This window comes from Pseudophryne corroboree, chromosome 1, assembly GCF_028390025.1.
Source record: "Pseudophryne corroboree isolate aPseCor3 chromosome 1, aPseCor3.hap2, whole genome shotgun sequence".
NCBI classification, from domain to species: Eukaryota; Metazoa; Chordata; class Amphibia; order Anura; family Myobatrachidae; genus Pseudophryne; species Pseudophryne corroboree.
The window spans coordinates 1093883432-1093897466 of NC_086444.1; the positions used below are offsets into that span (position 1 = coordinate 1093883432).

A 14035-nucleotide genomic window follows, 5' to 3' on the forward strand; every position below is an offset into this window, starting at 1 on the left:
TCCCAAACCAGCTCAATGGGGTTTAAGTCTGGAGACTGTGCTGGCCATTCTATGATTTGAAGCCTACTGCAGTGGTTCTCAAACTTTTTTGAATCACGGCACCCTAGAGTATCAGAATTTTTGTCATGGCACCCGTAGGCCAGAAGTTTCTTATTGAGAATTTTTTTTAAAAAAATATAAAATTATATTTATTTGTCATCCTTAGGCTCAATTGTGTGGTGAGGTACAAGATTTGCTTCTGTTGATCCACATATTTTATAATTGGCAGCACAAACACTAGTTTTGCCTATTACATTGACAATAAATAGTTTGAATTGGTCCTGGACCACCAACCTGAGGCACCCCTGCAAGTGTCCCGCGGCACCCCAGGGTGCCACGGCACACAGTTTGAGAACCACTGACCTACTGTCAAGTTCTTTTCTGTTAAGGTACTTCTAACATATTCTGGAGCTGTTTTGGGACATTATATTGCTGTGTAAGATGAACCGTTGACCATCTAATTGTAGCCCTTTTGGTTCAGGGTACCAGTCACTGAGCAAGTTGCTGGTCAGAATTCAGCAAAAGAGACCCAGAACAGCACGCTTCCTCCTCCAGGTATAACAGTTGATGCTAAAGGGGTTTATATGTAAGCCAAAAATCTATAGGTCCAGGCACTAATTAATGACCATATACGGTCAGAGATATTTATGAATAAATAATAAAATGTGATATGCATCATATAATGAAACCAGCTGCAACAACCTGGTAATATGTTTGTGGACACTCACTAATACAGGTTGAGTATCCCTTATCCAAAATGCTTGGGACCAGAGGTATTTTGGATATCGGATTTTTCCGTATTTTGGAATAATTGCATACCATAATGAGATATCATGGTGATAGGACCCAAGTCTAAGCACAGAATGCATTTATGTTACATATACACCTTATACACACAGCCTGAAGGTCATTTAATACAATATATTTAATAACTTTGTGTATTAAACAAAGTTTGTTTACATTGTGCCATCAGAAAACAAAGGTTTCGCTATATCACTCTCACTCAGAAAATTCCGTATTTCGGAATATTCCGTATTACGGAATATTTGGATATGGGATACTCAACCTGTATACCTTTCTAACAAGAAAAAATGAACAGAATAGAAAGTTACTCCAGGATTGAATGATAAGGATGGCTACAATCCGTAATTATCTTATTAGCCTTAGCCACACTCCTTTTATTAACTATCTCTTCCAAATTGAGGCAGGAATTGACCAATAATCCTCTCAGCAGATTTAAATACCCTACACCGTGTACTACGATCAGCACATTTAGTATTGCCATACCACACCGTGATTGCATATGTCAACAGACTCTCAACCACGCAGCAGTAGAAGTTAACTAGAATCGTTTTTTGGAAACCCGCTGCCCGAAGTCTACGTAAAAAGAAAAGGCATTATTTAGCCTTTCCCGCTACAGCAGTAATATGTGAAGACCAGGACAGATCTTCAGAGAAATTAATTCCTAAAATCTTTATTCCTGAATCCCTTTCAACTTCCTCACCATTGATGAAAAGCAGATGTACAGGGGTTTTTCTAGACTATCTAAAGTCAATCACAACTTCCTTTGTTTTCTTATTGTTTAACAGCAGGTTTTTATGCTCTCCCCATTCAACTAGTTGCTTTACTTCCTCCCTATAACTGTCCTCTCCTTTAGTAATCAACCCCACAAGTGTAGTGTCATCCGCAAATTTTACCATAAAATTTAAATCGTAATGAGACGTACAATGAAAAGTATACACTGTATATAAAATAGGACTTAAGACCCAACCCTGAGGGACTCCTACATTTAATATCAATTTAACAGTGGTAAATTATACAATGGGGAGATTTTTAGTTTAAAAATAAATAATTCTCTATAATATTTATGACATGGTGAGCTGTAGAAGTCATTGTTGTGGAACTACAAATCCTAGCATGCTTCACCATCCTCCAGTACCATAGGTTGCTTTTATCTTGAGCCAAGATTATCTCCTGTTTTATACATTTACACATCATTATTATTATCATTACCTTTTAATTGCACTGTGATCTGAACAGTCAATTTAATGATTGTATATAAATAGTAATATAATTATCTTCCAGTGTTTCTGTAGCGTTGTGTACTTATGGCCTGCAGGGGGCAGTGTTCTGCCGTGTCTCTCTCACTCTATTTAAATTGCTAAATTAAATGTTTTTGAGATTCCGGCAAAATTCTCCTAACTTCGAGATGCTAAGCATGTACACCTGTTCAAAAGTTGTTATAGGAAACAGAGATTAAGTTGATATGAAAAATGTCTTCACTTAAACAAAAAGCTTTTCCAGAACTTTACGCTCATTAACATATCCAATGTATATAAATGACTGTAATAAATGCAGGGATAAAAGCTCTTCTTCATGCAACAAAGCCATCTTTGTTCTAACCTAAAGCCCATCTCTCATAGAATCCTTTTAAAGCTGCGAGATGCATGGAATCCGCGGCACGAGCTGCGGCTGCAATCTTACACAAACACACGTTCCTTCTGTCTGTGGAGGGGACAAGACCATCTCGCTGTATGAATGTGCTGAGTCACAAGAAGCATTGCTGCTCGCTGCTGAGTTACAATGTAATAACGTCAAAATTTGGGGAATAGGAATTGCTGTCAGGGGATGATTTAGCTCGTGCAGCGGAGGGGCAGGCAGAGCTACTGTACTTTACTTCAAAGGTTTTTGTATTTATTCTCAGCTACCTACTGGACCTTAGTAAGTATGCTATAATAAATCTTAAAATGTCTTGGTGTAAACTGAATTTGCTTATCACTGAAGTACAGCATAGAAAATAAGGGATACGGTCATTAGGTCGACAAGATTTATGTCAACAGTCATTAGGTCGACCACTATTGGACGACATGCATTAGATCGACATGGTCACTAGGTCGACGTGGTCATTAGGGTGACAAGACTTAGGTCGACAGTCATTAGGGCGACCACTATTGTTCGACATGCACTAGGTCGACGTGGACATTAGGTTGACATGTAATAGGTCGACATGGAAAAAGGTCGACATGAGTTTTACAAAAATTTGTAACTTTTTCATACTTTACGATCCACGTGGACTACAATTTGGAATAGTAACCTGTGCCAAGTGCAGCGATGCACCTTGCCCGAACCATGGCGAGTGAAGCGAGCCATGCGATGGGACACGGTGCACCAATTGGGGTTCCCCGTCACTTTACGAAGAAAACTACACCAAAAAAGTAAAAAAACTAATGTCGACCTTTTTCCATGTCGACCTAGTACATGCCGACATAATGATCATGCTGACCTAGTGACCATGTCGACCTAATGCATGTCGATCAATAGTGGTCGACCGAAGTCTTGTTGACCTAAAGGCCCATACCCGAAAATAATGATGTCCAGTGCTTGAGTGTGGATTCATGACACCCTAGGCTAATACACTCATAGCACCCCCTGTAATGCTGATAAACACGGAATATGGGGGTTGAAGTATGAAGCAGTAAAAAGGGTGGAGACGTGGACCAGTGGCCAAGTTGCCCATACCAACCAATCAGGTAGTATTTATCAAGTACATTATATAAAATGATAGGTCTAATATAATTAACTCTTTACTGTATGATACATCAGCCCCATGGTGTGTAATAATGCTCAGTTCATAAAGTGGTGTGTGTGCAAATCACCACAGGACTCTGAAGAGCAGCAGAAGTGTGTCTCTGCACACTGCAGTCATGCTGAACAGTGGCTGCATCGGCACTTCCTGTATAGCAAAAACTACCTGTATAACAAAGTGGATGGCAATGATGCAGCATACATCTACAGTTATGCACAACTGACATGTTTGATCCTTTAGGGGTCTATGTACTAAGCAGGGGATGGAGATAAAGTGGCCAGAGTTAAAATCCCAACCAATCAGCTCACGACTGTCATTTTTCAAACACAGACTGTGACATGGCATTTAGAAGCTGATTGGCTAGTACTTTATCTCCATCCACTTTATCTCCATCCAAGGCTTAGTAAATAGACCCCCCAGTATCTACTAATCTAATGATGTTTATGAACTGTAGTGTTTGGCTTCTGGAGAATGCAGGGGAGAGTGTAAAGATAATCTCATGCAGTTCTTTAGGCTGCCCAGATGGCACTGTAGCACAGTGTACAAAAAGTAAATGTTTAGCAGTAAGTTACATGGGTTTATTAACACAGCCATCTGGTAGTCGCTTTAAGAACTCCCCCCTTAACAATGCCTTAAGACAGCTGGATAACAAGCTTTTTTTTATTAATCTATGTGGCCATTTTTTTTAATTTGGTTATTCCTATTCCCTGGCTGCCAACTGCATGGCACCCCCTCCAGGTATTGGCACCGCAGGCTGCAGCCTAATCAGCCAAATGGTTACTCAGGCACAGATGACTTCAGACCTCAGTGATATGCAACCACCAATTCACCGTATATTATGGTAGACAATCAGCGCTAAATTTGTGTGTTCTTCTATGGTGCGCCGGTCATCTAGAGATGTGGAAAGATTAATGGATATTTATTTTAAATAGTATATTTTATAGTTTCACAGTTTCCCAAATTCATGAAACTCTGCTACCATATTAGGGACTAAAAATTTCCAGATATGTAATAAACACTAATAAACCATCGGCATATAGTCCCAATTTGTGTTCCTTGCCTTTCAACTATATACCATAGATATCTGCGTTGGCTCTGGTTAAACTTGATTCTTCTTATTCTTATTATTACCAATTATTTACTGTATATAGCGCACACATATTCCGCATCGCTTTACAGAGAATATTTGCCCATTCACACCAGTCCCTGCCCCAGTGGAGCTTACAATCTATATTCCCTATCACATGTACACACCAACACATTCACGCTAGCTAACCATTACACCATCCATACTGCTAAAGTTTCTTTGGCAAATGACTAGAATCCTATGTGAACATTTTGGTAAGATCAATAATGTATGCCATAATATGTGCCATGATCTGTGCCAAGACAGGTCTTGGAATATCTGTATTTTGTTTAGGTCAAAGTCAGTTTTATACAGTTGACACATTCTTTTAAGTATCTCCTCCTTCAGTGTCGTAAACTAGACATTTTGGTGCCCTGTGCCAGAAAAAAGTATTGATGCCCCCACATATTCAAACAGGGATAGCATGCAAGCAAATAAAGGGGCATTGCCACAAAATAGTACCAATTCACATTACACCGCACATTAGTACCCCTTATACACATTACACCTGACCACACAGTTGTGTCCGCTATTCACATTACACCACACAGTAGTCCCCTTATAAACATTACACCTGACCACACAGTTGTGTCCGCTGTTCACATTACACAACATAGTAGTCCCCTTATACACATTACGCCAGACAGCAGAGTCCCTTATACACATGGTGCTACTGTAGAGCCCCTTGTAAACATTACGCCACAGTAAAGCCTCTCCTCCTTGATTTATCCTCATTTCCCACATAGGTAAAATGTTACTAACAGCTGGAAACTACATTAATAACTGATGGCTTAGATTGTAATGGCAAAACATAACTTGGAGTGCCTGGGGTAAATCCATGTAAACACATGCAGAACATACAAGCGCCCCACAAATAGAACCCTGATTGGAATTAAACCCATAATACCAGTGCTGTAAGGCATTAAAGCTAACTACTGTGCCACTGAGCTGCTGTTTTGTAGCCAAGATTAAATTAACACACACTGCATATTTTTTTGCTGTTAACATGCAAAATCTTTGCAGCAGTATTATCATGTGTAAATTATACGTTTAGGTAATCATTACATGTAAAATCCTCCATTACTCCATCACTGCCCACAGAAGAATGATTTTATCTTCATTTCCCATGCTGTTGGAATAGTACAGGTCTAACTTCATAATTAGCAGTGTTTCAAAACACCTATTACAATAAAATACCCTAATGAGGACAAATGGGAAATTCCACAAAAATGATTCGCCACCTACAGGACCAGAACCTGTATGTTACTGCTGTATATAATAAAATGCTGAGCTAGCGGAGAATTCTTCATAAATGCAATAAAAAACTCTCAGAAAAATGGATGGGAAATGGAGTAAAGCTAGACAGAAATGGAAATAAAAGGAGGATTCATGAATTTACCATTCCCAGAAATCAGCAGGTGCAGGCTGCAGGCCCCATCATCATGGCCCAGCTGTAAATAAATAAATAAATACATACATACATACATACATACATACTGTATGTACCTACATACACACACATGCACTGTGCTTACACACACACACACACACACACACACACACACACACACACACACACACACACACACACACATGCACTGTGCTTACATACTGAATATACACACACATACACTGCACATACAGATACATATATACACTACACATACAGATACACATATACTGTACATACACACATATAAACTGCACATACATACACACATATATATTGTGCATACATGCATACACACACATATACTGTGCATACATACATACATACATACATACATACAGTATATACACACTGTGCATGCATACATACATACATACATACATACATACATACATAGAAAATAGAAAAATTTATCAATGAGGTCTTGATCAAGGATTTCATTAAAGAGTTTGGTGAAGACATCCACTGCAGGTAGTGATATTCTTATAACATCATCTGTTATCTAAAGCTCTTTCTCTGTATTCCATTGGTCTCTTCTGGACCCCTTTCTCTTCTTCTGATGTATTGGGACTTGCTACCAGATGGCAGATGTTGGCCTGTTTATTGGCCACTTCACACTGCATAGCCTCCTGGAGTCTGCTCTTAAATACTTTAAAATAGTAGTTTGTGGGCAGCACTTTGATGTGAGAGAGAATCTTACTAATCGTGGGGTCTACTTACTTAATAAGCCCTGGATGGAGATAAAGTACCAGCCAATCAACTCCTAACTGTCATTTTTCAAACACAGCCTATGACATGACAGTTAGGAGCTGATTGGCTGGTACTTTATTTACGTCCAATTTATCTCCGTCTAAGGCTTAGTAAATAGACCCCAAAGTACCAACCAACCAGCTCCTAACTGTCATTTTTTAAAACACAGCCTGTGACATGTCAGTAAGACGCTGATTGGCTGGTACTTTATCTCCGTCCTCTTCATCTCCATCCAAGGCTTAGCAAATACACCCCTATTTCTTGTTAAAACAAGTTATATTCTGTATACTGATTCTGAGTCGGTTACTCTGGGGCTCTTACTGATAGGGGGATATTAGCAGGATTCTTTCATTCATATATTCACAACACATCCTGAGATTTTTAAGAATTATCTCATTTAGTTGACTTGGTCACATCCGATTTGACTTGGCCACATCTGCACCTGCTCGAGCTTGGAAAGGTGGCACGTGGTGGTGGTGGTAAGATGCGACCAGGTACAGTAAAAGCATGTTTGCGTCATTGCGACTGAAGCAGACCTACATAGAGATGCAGATACACATTTCAGTACATGTATCACTTGCTGGTGCCTTACAGCTGGTGCAAATATCCACTTATGTGGGTAAATTTACTAAGGTGGTTGAACTGGTGATGTTGCCCATAGCAACCAATCAGATTTTATATATTATCTTTTAGAAGCATCTAGATAAATGTTAAGTACCATCTGACTGGTTGCTATGGGCAACATACCCAGTTCTACAGAAAACTCCCACCTTAGTAAATTTACCCCCTGGTGTCTAGCTGATTCTGATTGATGTTTGTAGTAATGCCCAAGAGGTGCCGTGTGCTACGCCCCTCCTTTCCCCTCCAGCATTGCATGGTACCTTGGGAAGATTACACATGCACACAAGAGAGCAAAGGTTCTGGCACAGAGAAGGAAACATATACCTGCTATATTATAAGAGTTTTATATTTAAATCAAGCTTAATAGCAAAGTTTTGCTATACAAACAAGTATTAAAAAACGTGTGCTTATTACCTGGTACCTGGTTGAGTGCAAGTTATCAGCTGTACGCCTGCCACAGACCTGCTGCATATGGTACTGCTACACAGAATATGGGTATATATACGCTATTTTTAAGTATCCATGAGCCCTATTGTGTTTTAATGTACGTTGTTTTAAGTTGGGGTCTTGTAACATTAAATGTTTTGAGGAACGTGTCGCTAGTGAGACACATTGAGAACGGTATGATACGTCTTGACTGTTCAGTGCTGCTCCTTTCTTCTTAATACAGTCTTCAGGTAAGAGTGAATGTTCTTGAAACTTGAGAAGAGAAGTGCTTATCACATTTGTTCCAGTTTTCTTGGATCCACAGTCATTCCATTCTGTCTGTTATCTTAAAATTCCACTCAGTTTTAAGGAGAAGTTGAACACACAAAGGTTGCTTTTTACTTCACTTTCCCTGCTTCAGTGCTTCATAAATCATATTGGCATATCACGCTATTACATTTCTTTGCCTTTTTTATTTTTTATTTTCAGGTCTTTTGGATGGATTATAAAAGTTCTTCTTCGGTGTGTTTTTTTTCTACAGTACTTGAAAATGCATAGTGTTTGTATTTTTATTTTGTCTTTTGAATAAACATTTTCACTTCAAAATAATGCACGCTAAACTTGCAGCCACAACAAGAAACATACAATTTATGCTCAAGAGTTAATCTTTTGTACTTGAATAACTCGCACACCGTAACTGCATTTGGTGGTTAAGAAACTTTGTGACTTAATCTTATTATATTGCTGGGGCGCAATTAGTACCATTTACATCTGAACTTTCTGTAATGAAAAAGTGACACAAATTTATGCATACACCATCTGTGTAAACAGTGAGTTCTGATGTCATCACTTTCATTTTCCATTATTATAAAGAATAACACACCCCCTTCTGTAAATGATTATATTATCTCCCTTTCACACTGCCGCGCCGACCTGTGTTATGCGTGGGTCAGCACCATTCACACTGCACACAGGTGCAGTGTCGGCACATAAAGATGACATCTCTTGCAACAGGAATAAGGCTTTCCCGATGCTGTAAACAGGACCCGGGAGAGATGGCACGTGTGACCCGTTCACACCACCACCTAACCCATGTTCTGCATGGGACCAACCCTGCAAGCTACCCAGGTTGGATTCCCGGGTCACTGGACACGTGGTAACCCTTTTACACTGAGTCGGCAATAACCTGGTTTAAAAGCTTGGTGTAGAAGGAGTATAATTCGTTCAGCCTAAGGTCCAAATTTAGCAAAATTTTTTATTGCATTTATCTTTCATTAGAATTTTTGGTATTATCCGCTCATTTCCCTATACAGATGAGTCTTCATACAGCTTTTCTGCAGTCACACTAAATAGCTGATCACTCCAGGCCGCATGAGAATCTTTTATCGTTGGTTGTCTTTTTTTGCCGAACCTGCTTCATATTTGCAGCACAATGTGACCAGGACGCACGAGGAGACTGTGGTGATTAATCATATATATTGATGTGTCCACATACATCTGGCCTCCCTGAACGTTAAACAACCCTTCTTGTCACACTATGCCAGAGCATGACTTGGTAGTGCCGAGCATCTTTTGCGCAACTTTTTCCATATAAGAATAGGGCGCACAAGCAGCTTTTTCTGATTAAAATGATATGTGGCATGCCTATATTCTGTGTGCAATCGTGGCTGTATTTGCATATGAAGTGTTACTTTACAGTGTTTCACTAGAAAACACTGTAATGTAGCATTTCATATGCAGATACAGTCACAAGATGCACACAGAATATAGTCATGCCACATATCATTTTAATCAGCAGATGCTGCTAGAGATGCAAATAAGACGCACTTCTGGCAAAAAAAAGCCTGACGCTAACAGAGTTGTACGGGACCTTTTAGCTCACTTACGCCAGGCATCTCCCGCAGCATGGCGTATTGAGGCAAGATGTATGAGGACACGTGTATGACACTTGTATATTGTGTGTGACTGAGTCTCTGAATTGGGATATGGTCATTAGGTCGACCACACTTGGGTCGACAGTCATTAGGTCGACCACTATTGGTCGACAAGGTCACTAGGTTGACATGTGCTAGATCGACATGGAAAAAGGTCGACATGCGTTTTCCACATTTGTTTTTATTTTTTTAACTTTTTCATACTTTACGATCCACGTGGACTACGATTGGGAATAGTAACCTGTGCCGAGCGCAGCGGTAGTGGAGCGAAGCACCTTGCCTGAAGCATGGCGAGCGAAGTGAGCCATGCGAGGGAACACTGTGCACTAATTAGGGTACCCCGTCACTTTCCGAAGAAAACAACACAAAAAAAGTAAAAAAACTCATGTCGACCTTTTCCCATGTTAACCTTGTTCATGTCGACCTAGTGACCATGTCCACCTAATGCATGTCGACCAATAGTGGTTGACCTAATGACTGTCGACCTAAATGTGGTCCACCTAATGACCTATACCCTCTGAATCTGTATAAGAAGTGCTACAATGTATCATGGGGGTCATTCCGAGTTGATCGCTAGATGAAAATGTTCGCTGCGCAACGATGATGCAAAAAAACGGCAGTTCTGCGTATGCGGCGCAATGCGCACGCGCGACGTGCTTTCACAACGGCCGATGTAGTTTGAGACAAGGTCTAGCGACGATTTTCAGTCGCACTGCTGGCCGCAGAGTGATTGACATGAAGTGGGCGTTTCTGGGTGTCAACTGACCGTTTTCAGGGAGTTTTCGAAAAAATGCAGGCGTGCCAGGAAAAACGCAGGCGTGGCTGGGCGAACGCAGGGCGTGTTTGTTATGTCAAAACAGGAACTGAACAGTCTGAAGTGATCACAAGCGCGGAGTAGGTCTGAAACTGCACAAAATTATTTTGTAGCCGCTCTGCGATCCTTTTCGTCCGCACTTCTGCTAAGCTAAAATACACTCCCAGTGGGAGGCGGCATAGCGTTTGCACGGCTGCTAAAAACAGCTAGCGAGCGAATAACTCGGAATGACCCCCCATATATCAAATTAATCTGCACAGTCTCCTCATGTGTCCTAGCCGCACTGTGTTGCGAATAAGATGCAAAAAATTATGCCCGGCGTTAGCAGAGTTGCCAGGGACCTGGCAGCTCACTCACGCTAGACACATCTCGTGCTGCATGGTGTATTGACGCTGGATGTATGAGGACACATCTGTAGCTATAGTGGCAGACGCCGTCTTTAGTGCCAGATTGACAAATAGGCAGAGTAAGCACCGATGACAATGAACCAAAATAATATTGATTTGATCTTGAAAGAAAATTACAATCAAGCTTTCTTAAATTGTTTCCAAAAGATAAAACGTAATCGACTCAAAGAAATTAAAACTTTACATTAATGACTATAGAGAAAATACGTTATTAATGTAATGTACATATTAACAACTTAAAGTACATAAACCATATACATCAGATTCACATTACGGTTTCTAGATCATAGACTGTTGGTGGGTAAAATCACAAACTTACTGGCCATCCTCTTTTGAAATCACCACAATGACTTTTATATCCGTTCTCTCTGTCTGATTGGACTGTTTTGCATATCTTGCACCATCTAAACTGTAAAATATGAAGAACTAAAAAAAGTAATTTTGGGTCGTATTCAGTCAGTGTGAAATGCAGTATGAGATGTTTTTCAGTCTCAAATAGTGATTTTTTTGTTCGCACTGCACATAAGCAATTTTTTTGACTCAAACCAGACTTGAGACTCTCTGCGACTAGAGGGCTGATGCCAAGGCTAGAATGGGCTTAGAACAGCGGGGAGTGTTAATGCGCCTTCACTGGGCGTGCAGTCACAACAAATCTACAGTGAGGGCATGGTGGGGGCTTGAATTTGCAAATTGAGATTTAATACTAACATAAGCAGCCTCCTGAAGGGGACAGAGGAGAGCCTCACTGGCGAGGGATTTTCTGACCACTCCCTGGCATGGTCGATGCTTTTCCCATCCCATTTATCTCAAAGTGATATTGCTTATGCACAGTGTCACAATCAGCAGTATATAGCAAATAGCTGTCACTTTATTGATAACCTGTGGGACAGGGTGCTATCGCAGGCACTGCCATTTATTGGTAAATAGCACTGCATATAATTTCTCATCACCACGATTTTTAACAATAAATGATAGTTTCCATGTATTAGCTCTAGTATAAGCATACAGATGTGTCCTCCTACATGTAGCCTTAATACGCCACGCAGCGGGGGATACCTGGAGTGCATAAGCTGACAGGTCCCATGCAACTCCTCTTGTGTTGGGCGTCTTTTTCTTTACGAAAATGCATCTTAGTCGCAACGATGACGCACCAGGAGACTCTGCTGATTAATTTGATTTGCAACACTGTGTGCGACTGAGTCTGTATACGAAGCACAACAGAATTTGTCGTGGAAAAAAGCCTCCGCCACTACATTGTAGCACTTCATATGTAGATTCTGAGACTCAGTTGCACACAAATATACAAGTGTCACAAATCAAATTAATCAGCAAAGTCTCCTGATGCATCCTAATCACATGATGTTGTAACTAAGATGCATTTTCAGCAAAAAAGACGCCTGGCGCTAGCAGAGTCTCGTGGGACCTGGTGTGCCAAGAAGGGCTGTTTGGCGTGACTGCAGCAAAGATGTATGAAGACACATCTGTAGCTTCTTTCTACTTATTATGCTCCTGAATTATATATGTGAATTATGCAATGGAAAATCACAGCACATTTACTATCTCTAACACACTGCTTCTCTCTTTTGGCAGCCATCAGACTGGATGGGGTGAATGTCAAAGGTTACTTTGCTTGGTCCCTGCTTGACAACTTTGAGTGGATGTATGGCTACAGTGTCCGGTTCGGATTGTTCCATGTGGATTATGACCAGACGAATCTTCCAAGAACTCCGTACTATTCTGCTACTGAGTTTGCCAAAGTGGTAAAAGGAAATGAGTTGATTTAGAATTAGCAAGCATGCCAACTATCTCAAACTGCTAATTTGTTTTAATTCACAGCTCAACACAGATGATGATGATGTAAAAATACATCTGTAATAAGAAATACTGTAAATGGTACAGCACTGTAAAATGAAGACTCTATTCCTTCTTGCAAACTTGAAATGATTCTATTTTCAGAGAAATATTTTCATAGAATGTTTTCCCACTATGTTCAGGATGGAATGTGACATGAAAAATAAAACACTCTGATCTTGATGCCTGTGTGTTGTTTCCATTCATAATAGCAGCAGTCAGATATACGAGTTGGAGCAAGATTAAGGATCTTCATGCCTGCGGTATTTTCAAAGGACTTTTCCCTATCATTGTGTTCCATTCAATTTTCATTCGTTGTTCATGATGTCATACTAACGACTATGAGGTTAAACCAGTGGTTCCCAAACTGTGTGCCGTGGCACCCTGGGGTGCCTCGGGACACTTGCAGGGGTGCCTCGGGTTGGTGGTCCAGAACCAATTCAAATTATGCATGGTCAATGTAAAAACAAAACCAGTGTTAATGGCTGCCAATCATAAAATATATTGACAATCAGAAGCAAATCTTGTCCCTCACCACATAAGTTACCCTAAGGATGACATATAAAGACAATTTACTTAATTTAATATTTCTTTCTAAAGTTTTCAATAAGAAACTATTGGCTTAGGGGTGCCGTGAAAAAAATTCTGATACTCTAGGGTGCCGTGAAAAAAATTCTGATACTCTAGGGTGCCGTGATTCAGAAAAGTTTGGGAACCACTGGGTTAAACAATGCAGTTAATATGGGATGGAAGCCAAGAGCCCTTGTGTATAGATCATGGAACCCTTTCCATTTCCAGTAGACTCAAGCCATCACCCTTTTTCTTCTAACATACTGTTAGGTTTAGCCTAATTTATGGCTTATATTAATCACAAGAGTAAAGGGACATTGTTAATGTATTTATTATGTGTGACAATTACATATGTTGAACTTTTTACAACAGTGCCATGTATGTGATTATAAATGCATATATCTCTGATAATTTGTAACATGAAAGTGCAAACTATAGCGTAAAACCCAAAGGCCAACACT

General features: G+C 40.1%; 1 protein-coding gene across 5 annotated transcripts in view; it reads left to right on the forward strand.

Annotated features, from left to right (window-relative positions):
• Window positions 1–13187, forward strand: part of LOC134927354 (cytosolic beta-glucosidase-like) — a 146512-nt gene extending 133325 nt beyond the window's left edge. For all 5 annotated transcript variants that reach the window (XM_063921712.1, XM_063921729.1, XM_063921702.1 and 2 more), the window contains exon 6: window positions 12744–13187. In XM_063921712.1, the coding sequence (XP_063777782.1) occupies window positions 12744–12937 (194 nt within the window). In that variant the 3' untranslated portion in view covers window positions 12938–13187. The remainder of the gene's footprint in view (window positions 1–12743) is intronic.
• Window positions 13188–14035: the final 848 nt, after the last annotated feature.